The sequence below is a fragment of the Leptopilina boulardi genome, unplaced genomic scaffold (assembly GCF_019393585.1).
Source record: "Leptopilina boulardi isolate dan_hultmark-lab unplaced genomic scaffold, ZJU_Lbou_2.1 LbouV2_55, whole genome shotgun sequence".
NCBI classification, from domain to species: Eukaryota; Metazoa; Arthropoda; class Insecta; order Hymenoptera; family Figitidae; genus Leptopilina; species Leptopilina boulardi.
This window is the reverse complement of record NW_026138000.1, coordinates 1,556,716-1,583,184: the sequence shown is the minus strand read 5'-3', so window position 1 is coordinate 1,583,184 and position 26,469 is coordinate 1,556,716. Positions and strand designations below refer to the sequence as shown.

Genomic DNA, 26,469 nt, shown 5'->3' with positions numbered 1-26,469 from the left:
TACTATTAGTATTTTTACTATTAATATTGTTACTATTGTTGCTATTTCCATTTATAAATTACCGGAAATTTTTTTTCACATAGGTTTTCACAAAAAAAAAATGAATATTTGAGGTTAGAGCAGACTTTAATGAACCGATAAATTACAGAATTTAAAAGTCATTTTAAAAGTTAATTATTATTATTATTATATTTTGAAAAATAAAAACCCAGTAGGTACAAAAACTGGTTAAATCTATGTTCTTATCTGATTTATATTTATTTATTGTTTTGCTAATGACTTTAAAATTTAGGTATATATATATATATGCATATAGTATAGGTTATTGTTCTCTCTCACCTTTTTTTTTTTTGGAGGGAACAGGTAGCTCTCTTTCTCTCTCTCTCTCTCTTTCTTTCTCTCTCCTGAAGTTTACCTGGCGGGTTTTATAGGCGGGGATGATTGGGGTGGGAGTGACCAGAGGTGTTGGTGGTTCGGTTCGTTCTCTCTCGAGTTTTCTCTTGGGTTTTAGTTTTGCTCGCGGCGTTGACATCATCGCGTGCGCGCTTCGCGTCTTTTTCAAAAAAAAAAAAAAAATAAATAAAAAAAAAAGTTTTTCCATTTCTTTTTTTAAATATCGCGCGTCAAACCCCCACGTTGATTTCGTCAAAAAAAAAAAAAAAAAAAAAAAAATTAATTAATTTACATTTTTATTAACTTAATTTTATAAAAATAAATTACAAAAAAAAATTATTTTTTTTTTTTTAAATATTTAAAAAGTGCCAAATAATGAAAATTAAAAGGAGTAATTAAAAAATTAAAAAAAAAAAAAATGGTGAAAATTTGAAAAAAAAAATATTTTTTTTTCATTCCCCCCCCCCCAAAAAAAAGAGTGTTTTTCGTGATGACTGTGCATCGTCTAATAAATCAATGTGTGTGTGTGTCAACAATCGATAAAACGCGGTAATTTATTTATATATATATATATATATATGTATTTAATTTCGTATTTATATACATATATATGCAAATTATGTAAAAAAAAAAATTGGTAGTTAAGTGTGCTTGTTATTTAAAAATATATATATATTTGAAAGTGAGTGGGGAAAAAAAAAAAAATTTACAAATTAAAAAAAAGTCATGGCCACCAGGACGAGAATTCTGTTTATTTTGTTTCTTGTCATTTTTATGGAAAATGCCCTCGCCACTCGTGGAGTTCGATTAAAACACGGTGAGTAACAATATTTTAATTATAATAACAATTATTATCGAAAGACCAAAAAAAAAAAAAAAATTGCAAAAATTTTTGCCAATTATTATTTTTACCCATTTAAAAAATTTTTTTTTTAAAATATTATTATTATTATTATTATTATTACTATTAGTACTCTTACTATTAGTATTGTTACAACTGTTACTATTGTTACTATTAGTATTGTCACTATTAGTCTTCTAATAGTAACAATATTAAAAGTAACAATACATAAGGTAACAATACTAAAAGTAACAAAAGTAACAATACTAATAGTAACAGTAGTAACAATACACAAGGTAACAATACTAAAAGTAACAATACAAGAAGTAACAGTCCTAATAGTAACAGTAGTAACAAAACTAAAAGCAACAATAGTAACAGTAGTAATAATACTAAAAGTTAAAATACTAATAGTAACAATACTAATAGTAACAATACTAATAGTAACAATACTAATAGTAACAATACTAATAGTAACAATAGTAAAAGTAACAATACTAATAGTTACTACTGTTACTATTAGTATTGTTACTTTTTAGTGTTATTATTGTTGAAACTTTTAGTACTGTTACTATTAGTTTGTTACTATTAGTATTGTTACTTTTAGTACTGCTACTATTAGTATTGTTACTACTGTTACTTTTAATATTGTTACTATTGTTACTTTTAGTATTGTTATTTTTAGTACTGTTACTATTAGTATTGTTACTACTGTTACTTTTAATATTGTTACTTTTAGTATTGTTACTATTAGTATTGTTACTATTAGTATTGTTACTTTTAGTACTGCTACTATTAGTATTGTTACTTTTAGTACTGCTAATATTAGTATTGTTACTTTTAGTACTGTTACTATTAGTATTGTTACTATTAGTATTGTTACTTTTAGTACTGTTACTATTAGTATTGTTACTATTAGTTTTGTTACTTTTAGTACTGTTACTATTAGTATTGTTACTATTAGTACTATTACTATTATTACTATTACTTAAAAAAAATTGTTTCGATTTTAATCGCGAGAGAGGTAAAAAAAAGAGGGAAAAGAAAAGAAAAATGCGAATTTTTTTTTTTTTTTTTTTTTTTTTTTGATGTATATGATGGATTAGAAGGGATTCCTTCTTGGATAATTTTAACCAAGTCTCGCAACTATATATACACTACTAAGCTCAATCTTTGAGGAGAGAACGATCGAAGGATCGATAACGAAAATCGCGCCATAATTAGAGGGTGCTCTGCCTCAAGCTCAATGTCCGAGATCTGCCTCTTTTTTTTCTCTCTCTCTCTCTCGAAAGTATATATAAGCGGAGAAAGTCAAAGAGAGCCCCCCCCCACCTTTAAAAAAAAAAAAAAAATACGAAAAAAATAAAGGAATTAAAGGAATTTTTTTTTTGCTTGAAAAGGGGTTTGCACTTAAAAATTAAAGCTTGCGTAAATTTAAATTTAACATCTTTGAAACGTTAATAAATAGTGATAATTTATACTCCAAAATTTAGAATATTTAAAAAGTTTTTGGTTTGAAAATTTTTTTTATTTAGTATTATTATTATTATAATTATTATTTTACTATTTTAAAATATTTTAATTTTGATAAATGAATATTTTATATTGTTTAGAATGTCGATTATTGTGTTTTTTATTTAGAAAATAGTTACAATTTTTACACGTGTTTTTTTTTTTTTTAATGAGATGAAGATAAATAACTCCCGCGATATATATTTTTGGGTGGTCTAGAAAAGCAAAATTAGGGTAACTTTCAATTCTCAAAAGAGAGTATATATGAAATATAAGCGCGCGTCTGAGTCTAGTCTAGAATATCGGAGGCAGTTGACACCGAGACTACTTCCAACTGTGTTTTATATTTAGCGATACCTAAACTCTCTCTCTCTCTCTCTCACATGCACACACAGGGCGGAAGAGGGATCTTGGGCTGCGGCACCCTTTTTGCTGAAGATAAACGAAAAGAGAGGTTAGGGAGAAAGAAGAAGAGAGAGAGAGGGAGATATAAATTTTCTTAATTTTTAAAAATATTTTATAGTACCTCTAGTACCTTTATAACTACCATGCAATTACGATTTGGTTTTCTAATGACACCTTTTTTTTTAAATATTATATCAGATTATATTCACTTTTATATTCATTTCTTTCATTTGTTTATGGTTAATAATAAAAAGGTTGAGTATACCTTTTTATACATCTTCAAACTTCTTCCATAAACCTGAAAATTGAAAAAAAATAATATTATTTTCTCCGAAGTTTTAAAAAAGTATTTTCGATTTATTATATTCATTTTTATACTTACAATACCTAATTTTTCATTTTCTTCATTCGTTTACGATAATAAAAAGGTTTATAATAATTGTATTATATTTTTATCATAGCCTTCAATTTCTCCATTTGGATCTGAAAATTAAATTAAAGTCTAATATTAGGTTTATTGAAAAAAGGTCGAAATTATAGGTTAAAGTAGATCGAAGGTTGGCTCACAAACTAGTTTTAAAGTAAGTTCAAAGTGAAAATTAAGTCCAGAGTAGGTCCAATATAGGTTTAATATGGGCTCAATGTAGGTCCAATATATGCTAAATGTAGGTCCAATGTAGGCTCAAAATAGGTCCAATATTGGCTCAATGTAGGTCCAATATTGGCTCAATGTAGGTCCAATATATGCTAAATGTAGGTCCAATGTAGGCTCAAAATAGGTTCAATGTAGGCTCAATGTAGGTCCAATATATGCTAAATGTAGGTCCAATGTAGGCTCAAAATAGGTTCAATGTAGGCTCAATGTAGGTCCAATATATGCTAAATGTAGGTCCAATGTAGGCTCAAAATGGGTCCAATATTGGCTCAATGTATCTCCAATATATTTTTACATCCATGGATCTGTAAAAAAAAATTAAGTTAATATTTTAGTAGTTTTTTTTAAAAAAAAAATTAGTTTTTAGTAAACAAATAAATGAAAAAAAAAAAAATTATTTGGAAAATATTAAAATAAATTTTCAATTAATAATATTGTAGTTTATGTACCTGTCAGAAATCTTGAAAGAGACAGAGAGAAACCAAAACATCTTATTTTGCTCTTGAAGCTTATTCTATATACCTGCAGAGAGAAAATTGTCCCTTGATTCGTTACGGCTCCTTGGCGAAAAAGCAGGTGCATAAATAATGAACGAAGATAAATTGCGAACACTAGTGTCAAAAGTGATTTTTTTTTTTTTTAATTTTTTTTTTAACACGCTGAGGGTCGTACAAAAAACTCCAGGGGGTTGTAAAAATGTATATATATATATAATAGGGGTAGGTGGTTTTTCAAATATATATATATATATATATATATATAACTTATAATTTTCATTATAAATTTGTTTTATAATTATTATAATATATAATTATAAATTATATAACAAAATATAATAATACATATTATATTATTATTATTATATATTATTATATATTATTATTATATATTAGTATAATATATTAGTATAATATATTTTTTATATTAATATTATTATAATTATAATATTATATTTATATATATATATATATATATATTCGTAATGGATGGAAGAGTCAACTCTGCATGGTGTGTCTTAAAATAATCTCATTCTCGGTTCTTGCTCTTGTCATTTTTTTTACTCTTATTTAAATGCCTCTAGTTTTGTATATGCCCCTTTACAGTATGTACATATACATATATATGTGTGACTAAAAATAATTCCGCCTTTTTATAAAAATACTGCAACTGTAATTAATATTAAAAAGTAAAAATAATTGAAAAAAATAAAATTTCTCTTTTTGTTTCTTTTACGACAAAAATATTAGAGATATTTTTTTTTCTTTTTTTTTTTTTTTTGAGACACACGATGTAAAAAGGTTGCATCACCTTGAACTGTCCATGACCTTCGAGCCCTGGTGCACCGACCGGCTCATTCTCTCGCCATCAATGAAATTGACTCTCAGCGCGCACTATGCGTATCAAAATGCTTTAGCCACCTATATTCGTTTAGCTATTATCTCCTGCGAGTAACCGCAAGATGACCTTAACTGCGCTTTATGAGTTACTCTTGTCTTTATATATACTATATATGTATATATATATTTTTAAGATTTAGTAGTAAATAATTTTTTTTTTTTATTTTCTAATTTTAGACGTCTTTTTCAAAAAAAATTCAAAAAATATTTTAGGCTTTTATTATTTTCTGTTATATCAAAGTTAATATATTTTTTAAGTAAATTTTTTTTTATTACTATTTTATTATATTATATATTTATTATAATAGGGGCTGTTCAGAAAATACGTAACACTTCTAGGGGTGAGGGGAGTCAAGCTAATTGTTACGGACAGTCAAAAAAATGGCGCTAATGTATGTAACTATGTGTTACATGGAGAGAGGGTGGGAGGGGGGGGGGGGGTTTTTTTTGAAATTTTCAGAAAAAAAAGCGTTACGTATTTTGTGAACAGCCCCTAACATAACCTTTAATTTCAATAAATAAATAAATAAATTTTCCCCATGCAATTACGATTTTCTAATGAATCCCTTTTTTTTTCTATTATTATTAATATATCAGATTATATTCACTTTTATATTCATTTCTTTCATTGTTTATGATTAATAATAAAAAGGTTAATTATAATTATATTATAAATTTATTATAATAACCTTTATAGTAATACCTTTAGAGTACCTTTATATAACTATACCATGCAATTACAATTTGGTCTTCATTTAAAAAACCTTTTTTATATCAGATTATATACACTTTTATATATTCATTTCTTTCATTGTTTATGATTAATAATAAAAAAGTTGAATATATACAATACATCTTGAAATTTCACCATGAACCTGAAAATAGAAAAAGAAAAAATTAAAGTTTATTTCTTTGGAAGTTTTAGAAAATACTTTTTTGATTTATTATACATTCAATTTTTATATTAATAAATACATAATTTTTCAATTTCTCCATTAGTTTATGGTTAATAAAAAAAGAGTTTATTATAATTATATTATATATTTATTATAACCTCTAATTATTATTATTTATTTTTTTTTTGGCAATTACATGTAGGATTTATATTAAAAAAAAAAAATTTTAATTTAACATATATTCAATAAGGTTATGTTCGAATATGAATATAATTTTCAGAATGATTTTTTACAGTGTTATTTTGCGAATTTTAAGTTAGTTTTTAATTGACAAATTGAGATTAGGAATTAATACTATATGAAATAAATAATTTTAAGAAAAAAAATTAATATTTTTATATATGAAATATAAAAAACAAATATTAAAATATTATTAATAATAATAATAATAATAATAATAATAAAACTATTATTAATATTTTAATATTTGTTTTTTATATTTCATATATAAAAATATTAATTTTTTTTCTTACAATTATTTATTTATCATATAGTATTAATTCCTAATCTCAATCTGTCAATTAAACTAACCTAAAATTCGCGAAACAACACTATAAAAAATCATTCTGAAAACTATATTCATATTCGAACATAACCTTATTGAATATGTCAAATTTAAAATTTTTTTATATAAATCCTATACATGTAATTGCCAAAAACAAAAAAAAAATATAATTATTATTATTATTACTATCATTATTATTATTATTATTATTATTACTATCATAATTATAAATATTAATATTGTTAATATTTATGTAGTAATATTTTAAATTTGTTGGAAACGAAAAGTAATTTATACTAACACGAATCCGTATTTTTTTTTTTTTTTCATTATGAATAGTTACAAAATCCTAGAAATGATAATAATAGTCAAACGTCATCAACAATAGAATGATTTTAATAATTTCAACACATTAATGATTTTTTCAATTTAAACGAATGAATTTTATACTTACAAAAAAATATTTAACGAAGCAGAAACCTTCTGACGTTTAATAATACTGATAGTGAACACCAGGAGCGCCACAATCGTGTCACGTGACTGTTTCTCAAAGTTTGAATTAGTAAATATACGACCCTAACTGAAAAAAAAAATTCTTATTAATTTCACTTATTTATTAATTATTATTTAATAATTAATATTTCATTAATAATTAATAATATATTATTAAATATTAATTATTATTTAATAACTAATATTTTTATTAATAATTAATAATATATTATTAATTATAATTATAATTATAATTACATTACAATATTAATAATTATTAATTATTAATTTATTTTTTTTTTATAATTCTTGTGGATTTGAAACAGAAAAAAAATTAATTTTTCCTTTTTTTTGTGACACACCCCAATATAACAGGAAAATAAATTTTTTTTTTCTTAAACACTTTTTTTTCTTTTTTTTTTGGTTTCTCTATACTATGATAGTTAAATTATTCATTTGCAGAAACTGTGTTTATTTTTTCTAAAAAGAAATATTTCACACATTTTGTATTTTTCTCTTAGTCGGTGAATTTTTTTTATTTTTTTAAAAAAACAGAGAGGCGCACACGCAACGTCACGTCTTACGCAAAAACCCTTATACCATGTAACGTTCTTGACACGTAACTATCTTCTTCGAATATTACATTCTTCCTGTAATTTTTATATATAAATTTCAAGGTTCAAAAAAAAAAAAAGAAAATCTTAAAGCAATTTTTACTTATTAATTAAAGAAGAGAATTTTATGTTTTCTTATTTATCTTATATACATATATATATATATATATATATATATATATATATATATATATATATATACAAAAACGATGAAAGTTGGTTTTTAAATTCTTCTCTTTATGCTCTCAATTTCGTAAACGATATTTTTCTAATTTTTACATTTTTCAAAATTTTTTATAATATTTAAAAAAAAAAATTTTATTGTTCGTTTTTTTTTTAATTTTTGAAAATATTAAAAAATAGTTTTTAGGATTTCGTAGCCCAGGGCCGAAGGCCTTATAGTTTCGCTTTGGCGTCCGTCCGTCCGTCCGTCGTACATAGTAACCGTTTCCATGGCAGCAGTTACTATCAAAAACGTTACTATGGCGACAGTTACTATGGCAACTGTTACTATGGTAACAGTTACTATGGAAACAGTTACTATGGTAACAGTGACTATGGTAACAGTGACTATGGTAACAGTTACTATGGTAACAGTTACTATGGAAACAGTTGCTATGTCACCAGTTACTATGGCACCAGTTACTATGGTAACAGTTACTATGGTAACAGTTACTATGGAAACAGTTACTTACTATGGCAAAAGTTACTATGGCAAAAGTTACTATGAAAAACGTTACTAAGGTAACAGTTACTTACTATGGAAACAGTTACTATGGCAAAAGTTACTATGGCAAAAGTTACTATGGAAAAAATTACTATGAGAAACGTTACTATGGTAACAGTTACTACGAAAAACGTTACTATGGTAACAGTTACTATGGAAACAGTTACTTACTATGGCAAAAGTTACTATGCCAACAGTTACTATGAAAAACGTTACTATGGTAACAGTTACTTACTATGGCAAAAGTTACTATGAAAAATGTTACTATGGTAACAGTTACTTACTATGGCAAAAGTTACTATGGCAACAGTTACTATGAAAAACGTTACTATGGAATCAGTTACTTACTATGGCAACAGTTACTACGAAAAACGTTACTATGGCAACCGTTTCCATAGCAACTATAGCAATTCACAAAATAATGTAATTATAAATTATTTATTACATTCAAATAACTTTTGATTTGAATTTAAAAAAGCCACGAAACCCTAGATGTGGGAGCTTATATTTGCGCCTGCTTTTTTCTTTATTTTTTAATTTTCTTTTTAATTTTTTTTTTTTTTTGTTTTTTTTTTTACTAGTCATTTGCACTTTGTACATGTGACTTTAGAAGATTGTAGTCGAGTGTCGATCTACAATCGACATCACGAAAAGTTTTCACGATTCGATCTCTCTCTTTCTCTCTCTCTCTCTCTCTCTCTCTCTCTCTCTCTCTGTGTGCAAATGAGCGATTGGACCTGATTCTCTTGTTCTCGCGGCAACTTGTTTACGAGGCAATTAACAAACGGCCGCAGCTTTTAACGAGCGAATTTTAACACCGCGAATTAAATCCCCCGGTCTGAGCGGGCATTTTTTTTTTTTTTTTTATTTTTATTTTCGATTTGAATTCAACTCGCGATTATTCGATATCGATAAAAGGCCATTTGCCTAGCAAATGAGCCTCTTCACGATTGGATCTTTAATTTTTTTTTTCTTTTTTTTTTTTGTTGACCCAAAACAAAAAAAAAAAAAATTTCTTTTCTTTAAGGCGCTATACACAATGCAAATTTGTCGAACGTTTAAAAATAAATTTCAGAGTAAATTAACATTTTTTTTGCTTTATTTTATTTACTTTTAATTAATCGGTATTTTAGGTATAGTATATAGTTTTAAATTAGATCCAAAATAGATTTGAATTTGGTCTAATGTAGGTTGAAAATAGATCACACCATTATAAATTTAGATAAAAGGTCAAAAGTAAGTTAAAGGTTAAAGTAGGTCGAATTTAGGTTCAAAATAGGTCCAATATAGGTTAAAAATAGGTCAAATTTAGTACAAAATGGGTCCAATGAAGGTTTAAAATAGGTACCTACTAGGTTTAAATTAGTTTAAAAGTAGGGTCAAATTTAGGTCAAAAGTAGGTTCAAATAAGTTTCAAAGGAGGTCGAAAGTAGGTTCAAAATAGATCGAAATTAGGTTAAAAGTAGGTCTAATATAGGTTTTAATTCGTTTCAAAATAGGTTCAAATTTAAGTTAAAAGTAGGTTCAAATTAGTTTCAAATTAGGTCGAAAGTAGGTTCAAAGTAGGTCCAAAATAGGTTCAAATTAGTTCCAAAGTAGATCGCAATTAGGTTCAAATTTAGGTCCAAAGTAGTTTCAAATTAGTTTCAAAGTAGGTCGAAAATAGGTTCAAAGTAGGTTCAAAGTAGGACCAAAGTAGGTTGAAATTAGTTTCAAAGTATATCGAAAGTATGTTCAAAGTAGGTCAAAAGTAGGTTCAAATAAGTTTCAAAGGAGGTCGAAAGTAGGTTCAAAGTAGATCGAAATTAGGTTAAAAGTAGGTCTAATATAGGTTTTAATTTGTTTCAAAGTAGGTTCAAATTTAAGTTAAAAGTAGGTTCAAATTAGTTTCAAATTAGGTCGAAAGTAGGTTCAAAGTAGGTCCAAAATAGGTTCAAATTAGTTCCAAAGTAGATCGCAATTAGGTTCAAATTTAGGTCCAAAGTAGTTTCAAATTAATTTCAAAGTTGGTCGAAAATAGGTTCAAAGTAGGTTCAAAGTAGGACCAAAGTAGGTTGAAATTAGTTTCAAAGTATATCGAAAGTATGTTCAAAGTAGGTCAAAAGTAGGTTCAAATAAGTTTCAAAGGAGGTCGAAAGTAGGTTCAAAGTAGATCGAAATTAGGTTAAAAGTAGGTCTAATATAGACTTTAATTTGGTTCAAAGTAGGTTCAAATTTAAGTTAAAAGTAGGTTCAAATTAGTTTCAAATTAGGTCGAAAGTAGGTTCAAAGTAGGTCCAAAATAGGTTCAAATTAGTTCCAAAGTAGATCGCAATTAGGTTCAAATTTAGGTCCAAAGTAGTTTCAAATTAATTTCAAAGTTGGTCGAAAATAGGTTCAAAGTAGGTTCAAAGTAGGACCAAAGTAGGTTGAAATTAGTTTCAAAGTATATCGAAAGTATGTTCAAAGTAGGTCAAAAGTAGGTTCAAATAAGTTTCAAAGGAGGTCGAAAGTAGGTTCAAAGTAGATCGAAATTAGGTTAAAAGTAGGTCTAATATAGGTTTTAATTTGTTTCAAAGTAGGTTCAAATTTAAGTTAAAAGTAGGTTCAAATTAGTTTCAAATTAGGTCGAAAGTAGGTTCAAAGTAGGTCCAAAATAGGTTCAAATTAGTTCCAAAGTAGATCGCAAGTAGGTTCAAATTTAGGTCCAAAGTAGTTTCAAATTAGTTTCAAAGTTGGTCGAAAATAGGTTCAAAGTAGGTTCAAAGTAGGACCAAAGTAGGTTGAAATTAGTTTCAAAGTATATCGAAAGTATGTTCAAAGTAGGTCAAAAGTAGGTTCAAAATAGGTTCAAAATAGGTTCAAAGTAGTTTTTAAATTAGTTTTAAAGTACAGCTAACTTTTTTTTCATTCATTTAAATTGAATTTTTTTTTTTAATTCAGTGAAATTAGAAAAACTTTTACCATACTTAAAAATAAGATTTTTAAAAGAATTTTTGCTTTTTTTTTGTTAAATTAGCGCAATTTATTTTATTTGTCTCACGATTGGAATGCTTTCAAACTTGATGAGATGCTACGTCGTAGCATTGGCCTCTCTTTTCTCTCTCTCTCTCTCTCTCTCTCTTTTTTTTTTGATTACTCTATTTTTCCCGCGCGCTCACTTTTTCTTTTCGGGAAGCGAAAAGCATTTCGAGCGCAACGACACACTCTTAAAATAATTTAACGTTATTTTTACATTCGATTTAGAGTGTAAAAGCGACTTGGAACTTGAGCTTGTGCAAAAATTACTGTGTCGTGTGCACTCTTTTAAGACGCGTCCAGGGGTATTAAAAAAAAAAAAAAAAAAAAAAAAAGTAAAAAATTATCATTGGACGCTTTTTGTCCTATATTGGTCGCTATATCAGTATTCTTCTTCTTCTTCTTTTATGATTCTCAAACGTAATTTTTTTTTTTTTTTTTTTTTTTGCCTCGTCATCTTTTCGGCCGGAATTTCCGTGGCCATCTGTTAAATTTCATTACTTTTGAATTCAATAGCAGTATGTATATATGACAATAATAATTTTATTATAAAAGTTATATTCATTTTTTTTTATGTTGCAAAAAAGTGCATTGATTAAAAAAATTTAATTTATTCGCCGCCGCTGTTTTAAAAATTGCAGAGATGAAATACTAGAAGAAAGTAGAAAACATAACCTCAAAATTTAATAGGTCCATAAATCAAGAGGTTGTTGGGTTTGAGGTTAAAAAATGAAAACCTAACCTTTAAAATTATGTTTAAAGTCAAGTTAAAACATGAAAATATAACCTCAAAATTAGGTTAAAAATCAAAAGGTCGCTGGATTTGAGGTTAAGTAAAAGTATGTACATAACCTCAAAATTAGATTCAAACTCAAAAAATCGCTGGGGTTTAAAATTTGAAAAGTAAACATAACCTCAAAATTATATTAAAAAGTTAAGAAGTTACTATTGGTTGGTGGTTAAAACATAAAAACATAACCTCAAAATCATATAGGATAGGAAGGGGGCGGGGGCGGTAGGGCGAAATATATAATTATATATTTTCTAACTAATTATATATAATATATTTAGTTATAAATATATAGTAATAATATATTTAGTTACAAGAAAATGATGGCCTTATAGTTTCGCTTTGGCGTCCGTCCGTCCGTCCGTCGTACATTGTAACCGTTTCCATGGCAGCAGTTACTATCAAAAACGTTACTATGGCAACTGTTACTAGGATAACAGTTACTTACTATGGCAAGAGTTACTATGAAAAACGTTACTACGGTAACAGTTACTATGGAAACAGTTACTTACTATGGCAAAAGTTACTACAAAAAACGTTACTATGGCAACAGTTATTATGGCAACAGTTATTATGGCAACAGTTACTATGAAAAGTGTTACTATGGCAACAGTTACTATGAAAAACGTTACTATGGTAACAGTTACTTACTACGGCAACAGTTACTATGAAAAACGTTACTATGGAATCAGTTACTTACTATGGCAACAGTTACTACGAAAAACGTTACTATGGAATCAGTTACTTACTATGGCAACAGTTACTGCGAAAAACGTTACTATGGAAACAGTTACTTACTATGGCAAAAGTTACTACAAAAAACGTTACTATGGCAACAGTTATTATGGCAACAGTTATTATGGCAACAGTTACTATGAAAAGTGTTACTATGGCAACAGTTACTATGAAAAACGTTACTATGGTAACAGTTACTTACTACGGCAACAGTTACTATGAAAAACGTTACTATGGAATCAGTTACTTACTATGGCAACAGTTACTACGAAAAACGTTACTATGGAATCAGTTACTTACTATGGCAACAGTTACTGCGAAAAACGTTACTATGGAAACAGTTACTTACTATGGCAAAAGTTACTACAAAAAACGTTACTATGGCAACAGTTATTATGGCAACAGTTACTATGAAAAATGTTACTATGGCAACAGTTACTATGAAAAACGTTACTATGGTAACAGTTACTTACTACGGCAACAGTTACTATGAAAAACGTTACTATGGAATCAGTTACTTACTATGGCAACAGTTACTACGAAAAACGTTACTATGGAATCAGTTACTTACTATGGCAACAGTTACTGCGAAAAACGTTACTATGGAAACAGTTACTTACTATGGCAAAAGTTACTACAAAAAACGTTACTATGGCAACAGTTATTATGGCAACAGTTATTATGGCAACAGTTACTATGAAAAGTGTTACTATGGCAACAGTTACTATGAAAAACGTTACTATGGTAACAGTTACTTACTACGGCAACAGTTACTATGAAAAACGTTACTATGGAATCAGTTACTTACTATGGCAACAGTTACTACGAAAAACGTTACTATGGAAACAGTTACTTACTATGGCAAAAGTTACTACAAAAAACGTTACTATGGCAACAGTTATTATGGCAACAGTTACTATGAAAAATGTTACTATGGCAACAGTTACTATGAAAAACGTTACTATGGTAACAGTTACTTACTATGGCAACAGTTACTATGAAAAACGTTACTATGGTAACAGTTACTTACTATGGCAACAGTTACTATGAAAAACGTTACTATGGAATCAGTTACTTACTATGGCAAAAGTTCATACAAAAAACGTTACTATGGCAACAGTTATTATGGCAACAGTTACTATGAAAAATGTTACTATGGCAACAGTTACTATGAAAAACGTTACTATGGTAACAGTTACTTACTATGGCAACAGTTACTATGAAAAACGTTACTATGGAATCAGTTACTTACTATGGCAACAGTTACTACGAAAAACGTTACTATGAAAAATGTTACTATGGCAACAGTTACTATGAAAAACGTTACTATGGTAACAGTTACTTACTATGTCAACAGTTACTATGAAAAACGTTACTATGAAATCAGTTACTTACTATGGCAACAGTTACTACGAAAAACAAATAAAACAAAATTAATGAATTTTTTTTTTATTAATTTTTAAAATGAAACTTAAAAAATAATTTTTACGCAAAATTGGACAACATTATAGTCTTTAGCGGGCATTTAATATTTATGATAGTTGAGCGGACGAGCATGAGAGAAATACATACTGTGTATAACTACATAGAGTGTAATGAAAAGATATTACCCGGTAGTATATTTTACGTTAACTATCGTGATACCACAGGAATGGTTCAAGTCTAAGAGATGAATTTATTTGTACTAAACGTCATATGCATTACGTTGCAATATTTTTCTATATATATATATATATATATATATTAATCCATTCGCATATAAGAATATATATTAATGATAAACATATATTTTATATAATAACTTCCCATAATGACGTTTTAATATTGTCCTTTTATTTATATAAGAAAAATGAGTAAATTTGTATATTTTTATTATTTTTTAAAACTTTTTCTTACTTTTCTAATTTAATTTTTAAAGTTGGTCTAATATAGGTCAACAAAAGTTGAAAATAGGTAACAAAATGGAGTAATGTAGGTTTAAGAATGTCTAAAGTAGGTCTATATTAGGTCAAAAGTAGGGCAAAAGTAGGTCAAAAGTAAGTATAAATTAGGACGAAAACAGGTCGAAAATAGGTCTAATGTAAGTTTAAGGTCAAAATTAGGTCTACAATAGGTTTATAATAGGTTGAAGTAGGTCAAAATAAGGTTCAAAAAAGGTCAAATTTAAGATTAAGGTCGAAAATAGGTCAACAGTAGGTTAAATTAGCTCAAAACTAGGTTTAAATTAGGTCTAATATGTGTTTATGGTCAAAACTAAGTCTTTAAGTAGTTTACAGTTGGTTTAAGTTAATTTTTAATTAGGTCAATTATAGGTTTTAGGTTGAAAGTAGATACAAAAATAAGTAGGTTGAACATCTAAAGTAGATCTAAATTAAGTTTCAGGTCGAAAAAAGATCTGCAGTAGTTTAAAGTAGGTCAAAAGAGATCGATAATAGGTCACAGTATAGGTTAAAGTAGGTCTAAAGTAGGTTTAAATTAGGTATAAAGTAGGTTTAAATTAGTTTAAAAGTAGGGTCAAAAGTAGGTTCAAATAAGTTTCAAAGGAGGTCAAAAGTAGATTCAAAGTAGGTCCAACTTAGGTTCAAATTAATTCCAAAGTAGATCGAAAGTAGGTTCAAATTTAGGTCAAAAGTAGGTTCAAAGTAGGTTTAAATTAGTTTCAAAGTAGGTTCAAATTTAAGTCAAAAGTAGGTTCAAATAAGTTTCAAAGGAGGTCGAAAGTAGGTTCAAAGTAGATTGAAATTAGTTTTAAAGTAGATCCAAAGTAGGTCTAAAGTAGGTTTAAATTAGTTTAAAAGTGAGGTCAAATTTAGGTCAAAAGTAGGTTTAAATTAGTTTCAAAGTAGGTTCGAAAGTAGATTTAAATTAGTTTCAAAATAGGTTCAAATTAGTTTCAAAGTAGGTTGAAAATAGGTTCAAAGTAGGTCCAAAGTAGGTTCAAATTAATTCCAAAGTAGATCAAAAGTAGGTTTAATTTTAGGTCTAAAGTAAGTCTAAAATAGGTCTACTGCTGAATATAGGTTAAAAATTGGTCTAATGTGGATTTTAAGTCTAAAATAGGTCTAATGTAGATTTTAGCTCTAAAATAGGTCTAAATTATGTCTAATGTAGGATTAAGGTTAAAAATAAGTCTAATGTATAGGTTTTAGGTCTTAATGTAGGTTGAAGAAGGTCGAAAGTAGGTCTTATATTGATTTTTAGAAATTCAAAAAGTAGGTCGAAATTTAGGTCTAAGAAGGTCAAAATGACTATGACTATACATTGTAATCGCACTTTCTTTCTTAAATCCAATCCATCATATGTCAGAAAAAAAAATGATTAATAGTAACCAAAACATAAAAAAGAAAAAATTTCTATTACCCTCATTGTTCATATTACAATCAAAATTTTTCTCTTCCAATCATATTTTTCTTAACTTAAAACGAAATGCTATTTTAACCTTGATTTAAATATCACGAACATAATATATACATGTATATATATATATACATATAATTATAAGAATTAATGGTTTACAAAAAACCTCTTTACATAGCTATAAATGTTGTTTTAACAGAAATTTCATTTCCTAGAATGTCTTTTCATTTCTTTACATCATCTTTATTATATCTATATACAATATCACTTTTTCGTCATTTATTATTTAGTTTTAGATTTTTTTTTTCGAAATTGTAATTATATAAAAATACACACACACATCAAAATATATTAGTATTGTGTGTGTGTGTGTGTGTGTGTGAGTTTGAAACAAGAAAAGGAAGTTAATACACGAGAAACATGGAAGAAATCATGAACCACCCAAGTGTCATGTGTAGTGTAGTAGTATAGAGTTAAGAGCACTGCAATTAACTGAAGATATCGCGGTAATAAAGCCCCTGACATATAACATGCTTTCAGTATGTGTATTTCTACTTTTCTAGGATTATGTTTTTAGCAAAAAAAAGAGGAAAGCAAAAAAAAAAAAAAAAAAAAAATAGAAAATAGGAACTTGCGGAATTTCACGACGACCTCCCAGTTACTGCCGAGATGATATTAATTTTCTCTAATTTCATTTAACCGTTAATTTCATCAATTAAATCTCTACTTTTTTTTATACATGTTAAACAACTCCATTAAAGACTCTTTAGAAACTCTTTTTTTTTTCATTTTACTATTTTTTTACTATTACTAAATTTTTGGGGTATTTAATTTTGAAATTTTATTTTTTTATACTATATTTTTACTTCAAGCCAATTTTGAGCCTAGATTAAAACTAGTTTTAGCCTATTTTGAGCCTAGTTTGAAACTAGTTTAAGCCTATTTTGACCCTAGATTAAAACTAGTTTTAACGTATTTTGACCCTAGATTGAAACTAATTTTAGCCTATTTTGACCCTAGATTGAAACTAGTTTTAGCCTATTTTGACCCTAGATTGAAACTAGTTTTAGCCTACTTTGACCTTAGATTGAAATTAGATTCAGCTTATTTTCTACCTGATTTGAGCCAACTTTGACCCTCTATTAAAACTACTTTCAGCCTATTTTGAACTTTAATCCAACTTTCAGCCTAGTTTCTACCTTTTTAGTGCCCAATTTGACCCTAGATTAAAACTAGTTTCAGTCTATTTTAACTTTTTTGATTCTACTCTGAGCCTGCTCTGTATCTGCTTAGAAACCTACTTATAACCTACTTTAACCCTACATTGAAACTAGTTTCAGCCTATTTTAGGCCTTCTTAAATCCTAATCTGAGCCCAGTTTATACCTACTTAGATCCTACTTTGAGCCTAATTTGTAACTAGTTGGACCCTAGTTTAAGCTACTTTCTACCTTCTTAAACCCCAGTTTAATCCTACTTTATACCTTTCTAAAACCCTAGTTTGAGCCTAGTTTGTACCTTCTTAAAGACTACTTTGAGCCTAGTTTATACCTATTAAGAGCCTAGTTTGAACTCTTTGTAACTACTTGAAACCTATTTTGAACCTACTTTGCAACTACTTAGATCTTAGTTTGAGCCTTGTTTGTAACTGCTTAGTCGCTAACTTGAGCCTAGTCTGAGCCTACGTTGTAACTACTTAGACCCAAGTTTAAGCCTACTTTGTACCTTCCTAAATCCCTAGTTAGAGCCTAGTTTGTACCTTCTTAAAGCCTACTTTGAGCCTACTTTAAGCCTAGTTTGTAACTACTTAGACCCAAGTTTGAGCCTACTTTGTACCTTTCTAAAACCCTAGTTCGAGCCTAGTTTGTAACTGCTTACTCCCTAGTTTGAGCCTAGTTGGAGCCTAGTTTGTAACTACTTTGACCCAAGTTTGGGCCTACTTTGTAACTTTCTAAAACCCTAGTTAGAGCCTAGTTTGTACCTTATTAAAACCTACTTTGAGCCTAGTTTGAGACTAGTTTGAAACTAGTTTGTACCTTATTGAAGTCTACTTTGAGCCTACTTTGAGCCTAGCTTGTAACTACTTAGACCCACGTTTGAGCCTACTTTGTACCTTTCTAAAACCCTAGTTAGAGCCTAGTTTGTAACTGCTTACTCCCTACTTTGAGCCTAGTTTGTACCTTTCTATAACCCTACTTTGTAACTATTTAGAGCCTAGTTTGAGCCTACCTTCTTAAACCCAAGTTTCAGCCTACTTTGCACCTTTCTGAAGCCCTAGTTTGAGATAGTTTGTACCTCTATAAAACCTACTTTGAGCCGACTTTAAGCCTACTTTGAGCCTAGTTTGAGCCTAGTTGGAGACTAGTTTAAGACTAGTTTGAGACTAGTTTGAGACTGGTTTGAGACTGGTTTGAGACCAGTTTGAGAGTGGTTTGAGACTAGTTAGAGCCTAGTTGGAGCCTAGTTTGTAGCTACTTTGACCCAAGTTTGAACCTGTCTAAAACCCTAGTTAGAGCCTAGTTTGTAACTGCTTACTCCCTACTTTGAGCCTAGTTTGTACCTTTCTATAACCCTACTTTGTAACTACTTAGAGCCTAGTTTGAGCCTACCTTCTTAAACCCAAATTTCAGCCTACTTTGCACCTTTCTAAAGCCCTAGTTTGAGATAGTTTGTACCTTATTAAAGCCTACTTTGAGCCTAATTTAAGCCTACTTTGAGCCTAGTCTGAGCCTAGTTTGAGACTAGTTTGAGACTAGTTTGAGACTAGTTTGAGACTAGTTTGTACCTACTTAAACTTTACTTATTTTTTTACTAACCTAAACTACCATTTTTTTGTAAAAATGAAGAAAATAAAACAATAACTCAAAAAAAAAAGAAAACGAAAGAAAAGAGAAATGCATTATAGTGGTGCTAAAAATTAAAAAAACGCATCTGGCGCATAGTAGATTTCCTGTTATATATGACATGTCAACCTTTCTTTCTTTTTTTTCTCTTCTCTTTTTTTTTAAGACCCTTTTTTCGTCATTCAGAAAAATAAGATTCGAGTATCGCCCTTCATTCTTTAGCACCACCTTCCACTTCCGGCGTCATTCAATTTGTATGTACATACACACAAACACATATAAACACAATAAAGGACAAATCACGCGGGCGGTTAAAAAAGAGAACGCCTATATATGACGCAATAACCACACGCACGTGGTACAATATATAAACGACATGCTTTCGCGTCTAATTTTAGACTAAATACATATATATATATATATATATATATATATATATATATATATATATATATATATATATTAAAGGGAATGGGGAGGAAGGCAAAACGATATGGGAATAATTACAAATATAGATTCAATTATTATTGACAAAATGTGGTGTTAATTATGATTTTTTAGTTAGTTTTTTATTTTTAGTCATCATTAATATTAGGCAGCATTTTTTTTTTTGTTTTTGTAAAGCGATTCCTCTTTTTTCTTTTTCTTGTATCATCTTTCAAGTTCTTAGCAAAATGAGAACAAAATTTTTTTACATTTATTATATTATAAATGAATTTTGTTACCTCTGTTTAGATTCTAGTTTATATCTACATTGATTCTAGATTGAAACTAGTTTTAGCCAATTTTGTACCTTAGATGCTAGTTTGAGCCTAATTAGTACCTATTTTAAGCCTCTTTAAATCCTACACTGAGCTTAGTTTGTACCGACCAAGACCCTATTTTAAGCCTACTTTGTACCTTATTAAAAACCTAGTTTGAGCCTACTTTCTACCTTTTTAAATCCCAAATTTGAACCTAGTTTGAACCTGCTTTAAGCCTAGATTATACCAATTTAGATCCTAGTTTGTATCTACTTAGAACCTGTTTTGAGCCTACTTTGTAACTATTTCGACCCAAGTTTGAGCCTACTTTGTACCTTTCTAAAACCCTAGTTAAAGCCTAGTTTGAGCCTACTTTGAGCCTAATTTGACCCTAGTTTGAGCCTACTTTGTACTTTCCCCAACCCTGCTTTGAGCCTAGTTTGTACCTGTTTAGTCCCTACTTTGAGCCTAGTATGTACCTACTTAGTTCCTAGTTTGACCCTATTTTGAGCCTACTTTGTATCTTCTTTAACACTAGTTTGAGCCTAATTTGTACCGTTATAAAACCCTAGTTTGAACCTACTTTTAGCCTAATTTGATCCTCGTTTGAGCCTACTTTGTAACTATTTCGACCCAAGTTTGAGCCTACTTTGTACCTTTCTAAAACCCTAGTTAAAGCCTAGTTTAAGCCTACTTTGAGCCTAATTTGACCCTAGTTTGAGCCTACTTTGTACTTTCCCCAACCCTGCTTTGAGCCTAGTTTGTACCTGTTTAGTCCCTACTTTGAGCCTAGTATGTACCTACTTAGTTCCTAGTTTGACCCTATTTTGAGCCTACTTTGTATCTTCTTAAACACTAGTTTGAGCCTAATTTGTACCGTTATAAAACCCTAGTTTGAACCTACTTTTAGCCTAATTTGATCCTCGTTTGAGCCTACTTTGTAACTATTTCGACCCAAGTTTGAGCCTACTTTGTACCTTTCTAAAACCCTAGTTAAAGCCTAGTTTGAGCCTACTTTGAGCCTAATTTGACCCTAGTTTGAGCCTACTTTGTACTTTCCCCAACCCTGCTTTGAGCCTAGTTTGTACCTGTTTAGTCCCTACTTTGAGCCTAGTATGTACCTACTTAGTTCCTAGTTTGACCCTATTTTGAGCCTACTTTGTATCTTCTTTAACACTAGTTTGAGCCTAAATTGTACCGTTATAAAACCCTAGTTTGAACCTACTTTTAGCCTAATTTGATCCTCGTTTGAGCCTACTTTGAAACTATTTTAAAACTATTTTATACCTACTCAGAGCCTTCTTTTACTTTTTCTTATATATATCATCTTTCGTGTCTACAGCAAAGTGGACCCAATCATTATTTTCCGTTAATATTCTTTTTATTATTCATCATTAATATTAAACAACCTTTTTTTTTTGAAAACCGCTTCACTTTTTCTTGGTATCATCTTTAGTATCCATATCTGAAACAAAAATTCAAGTTTTTCTTTTAGAAAAGAAGGAAACTTTAATTTAATTACATAGGAATTAGGGGAAAAACGACAAAAAAAAAAAAAATTCAAAAGACTGTTGTACACCTTCAAAATGCATTAGAAAAATAGAAATTTAAAAAAAAAAATTTTTTTTCTAAAAAAGAAAAAAAAAATTTTAAATGCCTAAAAATTTATTGAGAACCTCTGATGCGCGCGCCAATGAATGCGTTGTTCCAAAATGTTTTATTATAATATGCGCTTAAAAAGAACCGGCGTGCAAAATTGGTAAGAGTGCCTTCAAGTCGCGAGTACAAATTGCTAATAAACTAATAACGGAGTGTCAAATCTTGTAAAAAGGCCTCGAGACTTTTTTTTTGCCCTTTATGAAGAGAGTAATCTTCTCTTTTTTTTTTTTTTTTGAAAAATACCATCTTTTTTTTAACTCTGTTGCCATGTATGTTAAATATTTAAACATTCTTTTGTATTATCACCAAGGGGCACAAAATACTTGGGCGAATTAAGAGCGAAATGGAAATTCGTTTTTCTAGAATTTTTTTTTGTAGCTGTAGCCAAAATCTTAAGAGGTTCAAAGTAGTATATCGATAGTGGAACCAAAGTACGTTTAAAGTAGCGTCCAATGTAAAGTCAAAGTAGGTCAAATTTAGGTTCAATATAGGTTCAATATATGTTCAATATAGGTTCAATATAGGTCTAATTTAGGTTCAATATAAGTTTAATATAGGTTCAATATAGGTTCAATATAGGTCGAATTTAGGTTCAATATAAGTTCAATATAGGTTCAATATAAGTTCAATATAGGCTCAATATAGGTTCAATATAGGTCGAATTTAGGTTCAATATAAGTTTAATATAGGTTCAATATATGTTCAATATAGGTTCAATATAGGTTCAATATAGGTCGAATTTAGGTTCAATATAAGTTTAATATAGGTTCAATATAGGTTCAATATAGGTCGAATTTAGGTTCAATATAAGTTCAATATAGGTTCAATATAAGTTCAATATAGGTTCAATATAGGTTCAATATAGGTTCAATATAGGTCGAATTTAGGTTCAATATAAGTTTAATATAGGTTCAATATAGGTTCAATATAGGTCCAATTTAGGTTCAATATAAGTTCAATATAGGTTCAATATAAGTTCAATATAGGCTCAATATAGGTTCAATATAGGTCGAATTTAGGTTCAATATAAGTTTAATATAGGTTCAATATATGTTCAATATAGGTTCAATATATGTTCAATATAGGTTCAATATAGGTCGAATTTAGGTTCAATATAAGTTTAATATAGGTTCAATATAGGTTCAATATAGGTCGAATTTAGGTTCAATATAAGTTCAATATAGGTTCAATATAAGTTCAATATAGGTTCAATATAGGTTCAATATAGGTTCAATATAGGTTCAATATAGGTTCAATATAGGTTCAATATAGGTTCAATATAGGTTCAATATAGGTTCAATATAGGTTCAATATAGGTTCAATATAGGTCGAATTTAGGTTTAATATATGTTCAATATAGGTTCAATATAGGTTCAATATATGTTCAATATATGTTCAATATATGTTCAATATAGGTTCAATATAGGTTCAATATAGATTTTAAATTAGGTCAAATATAGGTTCATAATAGGTCAAAGTTGTGGACCAATATTTTTAATGTAGGTTTTTAGTACGTTCAATGTAGGTTTAAAGTAGGTTGAAATTAGGTTCAAAGTAGGTCGAAGGTTGCTATACGAACTAGTTTAAAGGTAGATTCAAACAAAAGGCAAATTAGTTCCAAAGTAGGACCAAATTAGATTAAATATAAGTTTAAAGTAGGTCGAATCCAGGGTAAAATTAGGGCGAAGGTTAGTACAAACAAGGTTCAAAATAGGGTCAAACTAGGTGCAAATTAGGTTCAATATAGATCCAAAATAGGTTCAAAGTGGGATGGTTGGTACAAACTAGGTTTAAACTAGCTTTAAAATAATTTCAAATTAGGATCAAAGTAGTTTTAAACTAGGTCCAAATTAGGTTCAAAGTAGTTTTAAACTAGGTCCAAATTAGGTTCAAAGTAGTTTCAAATTAGTTTTAAATAAAGATCAAAGTAGTTTTAAACTAGGTCCAAATTAGGTTGAAAGTAGTTTCAAATTAGTTTTAAATTAGGATCAAAATAGTTTTAAACTAGGTCCAAATTAGGATCAAAATAGTTTTAAACTAGGTCCAAATTAGGTTGAAAGTAGTTTCAAATTAGTTTTAAATTAGGATCAAAATAGTTTTAAACTAGGTCTAAATTAGGATCAAAATAGTTTTAAACTAGGTCCAAATTAGGTTGAAAGTAATTTCAAATTAGTTTTAAATTAGGATCAAAGTAGTTTTAAACTAGGTCCAAATTAGGTCCAAATTAGGTACAAAGTAGTTTCAAATTAGAATCAAAATAATTTTAAATTAGGTTTAAAGTTGGTTTAAAATAATTTTAAACTTGGTTCCAAGTAGTTTCAAACTAGTTTTAAAGTAGTTTCAAAGTGGATGAAAATTATGTTTAAAGTAGGACGGAAGTAGATCCAAAATAGGTGTAAAAGTAGGTTTAACCCTTATACAGGTAGAAATTTTATGACTTTGTCGCTTATATGTAAAATACAGTGGGTTGCTATTTTAACTTATTTGATAGACGCCTCTCTAAAAAATTCATCGAACAATCCCTATATAAATACCTATATATATACTATACGGCGCTAAGTGTCTTTTCCCTGTGTACCAATTTAAAATTCTTATATTATACGTTCGAGAATGATTTATAGCTTCCTACTCGACTTTGATTACACGTGACGATTTCCTATTACGTTTTGCATATATATATATATATATATATAGAGTATACATTCAAGATACTTATTTTACTAATTCAAATTTTTATATTTTGTATATTATATTTTATATTTATCTCCTTTTTTTTAAATCGACCAACATTCAGAATTTTTGCACTAATATAACGTTAATGACAATTACCATCAAAATCTTATAATTGCAAAATGGCACTTGGAAATATAAAAAAAAAAAAAAAAAAAATCAAAGAAAGAAACTCGAGGAAGTGAGTTTATTGTCCGATTTCACGAACAGTATAACTTTTGCAAAAAGAAAAAAGAAAAAAAATACCCCCTAATTACATCCAAACAAGAATAGTTCACATGAAAAGACATCATCAGTTTACAAGAAAAAAAAAAGAATTATAAAAAAAGTTAATTCTTTTTCCACAGAAAGCCGCATTCAAAGTTTATTCAATAATTTCCGTTTTTATTTAAAAAAATTTTTTAAAAAATAACTTATGCAACTTATTTCAAAAAACGGAAATTTAATTTAAAAATTTATTATTTAAAATTTTTATTTATTTATTTTTAGTTATTTTTATTTTTTTTTTGAGTTATTTCTAGTTACTTTTATTTATTTTGAGTTTTTTTTACTTATTTTTAGTTATTTTTAAGTAATTGCAGTCATTTTTAGTTATTTCCAGTTACTTTTAGTTGTTTTTAGCCACTTTTAGTTATTTTTATGTACTTTCCGTTATTTTTAGTAACTTTCAGTAACTTTTAGTTACTTTCAGTTATTTTTACTTATTTTCAGTTAGTTTTAGTTACTTTCATTCATTTTTAGTTATTTTTACTTATTTTCAGTTACTTTTAGTTATTTTTGGTAATTTTTAGTTATTTTTAAGTACTTTCAGATTTTTTTGGTTACTTTCTGTTACTTTTAGTTATTTTCAGTTACTTTTAGTTATTTTTAGACACTTTTAGTTATTTTTTTGTAGTATCAGTTATTTTTAGTTACTTTCATTCATCTTTGGTTACTTTCAGTCATTTTTAGTTACTTTAATTTATTTTTAGTTATTTTTACTTATCTTCAGTTACTTTTAGTAATTTTTGGTAATTTTTAGTTATTTTTAAGTACTTTCAGATTTTTTGGTTACTTTCAGTTATTTTTAGATATTTTCAGTTTTTTTTAATTATTTTTACATACTTTCAGTTACTTTTAGTTACTTTCATTCATCTTTGGTTACTTTCAGTCATTTTTAGTAACTTTCATTTGTTTTTAGTTATTTTTACTTATTTTCAGTTACTTTTAGTAATTTTTGGTAATTTTTAGTTATTTTTAAGTACTTTCAGATTTTTTTGGTTACTTTCTGTTACTTTTAGTTATTTTCAGTTACTTTTAGTTATTTTTAGACACTTTTAGTTATTTTTTTGTAGTATCAGTTATTTTTAGTTACTTTCATTCATCTTTGGTTACTTTCAGTCATTTTTAGTTACTTTAATTTATTTTTAGTTATTTTTACTTATCTTCAGTTACTTTTAGTAATTTTTAGTTATTTTTAAGTACTTTCAGATTTTTTGGTTACTTTCAGTTATTTTTAGATATTTTCAGTTATTTTTAATTATTTTTACATACTTTCAGTTACTTTTAGTTACTTTCATTCATCTTTGGTTACTTTCAGTCATTTTTAGTAACTTTCATTTGTTTTTAGTTATTTTTACTTATTTTCAGTTACTTTTAGTAATTTTTGGTAATTTTTAGTTATTTTTAAGTACTTTCAGATTTGTTTGGTTACTTTCAGTTATTTTTACTTATTTTCAGTTACTTTTAGTTATTTTCAGTTACTTTTAGTTATTTTTGGTAATTTTTAGTTATTTTTAAGTACTTTTAAATTTTTTTGGTTACTTTCTGTTACTTTTAGTTATTTTTAGTTACTTTTAGTTATTTTTAGACACTTTTAGTTATTTTTTTGTAGTATCACTTATTTTTAGTTACTTTCAGTTACTTTTAGTTACTTTCAATCATTTTTGGTTACATTCAGTCATTTTTAGTTACTTTCATTTATTTTTAGTTATTTTTAGTTACTTTTAGTTACTTTTAGTTACATTTAGTTACTTGTAGTTACTTTTAGTTATTTTCAGTTATTTATAGTAATTTTTGGTTACTTTTAGTTATTTTAGTTACTTTTAGTTATTTTCAGTTATGTTTAGTTATCTTTAGT

General features: G+C 27.8%; 1 protein-coding gene across 1 annotated transcript in view; it reads left to right on the top strand.

Annotated features, from left to right (window-relative positions):
- Nucleotides 1–203: 203 nt before the first annotated feature.
- LOC127290141 (laminin subunit alpha-1) overlaps nt 204–26,469 on the top strand; it is a 175,866-nt gene continuing 149,600 nt past the window's right edge. Inside the window, exon 1 of the mRNA XM_051318537.1 lies at nt 204–1,210. Coding sequence (XP_051174494.1) covers nt 1,120–1,210 — 91 coding nt within the window. The 5' untranslated portion in view covers nt 204–1,119. The remainder of the gene's footprint in view (nt 1,211–26,469) is intronic.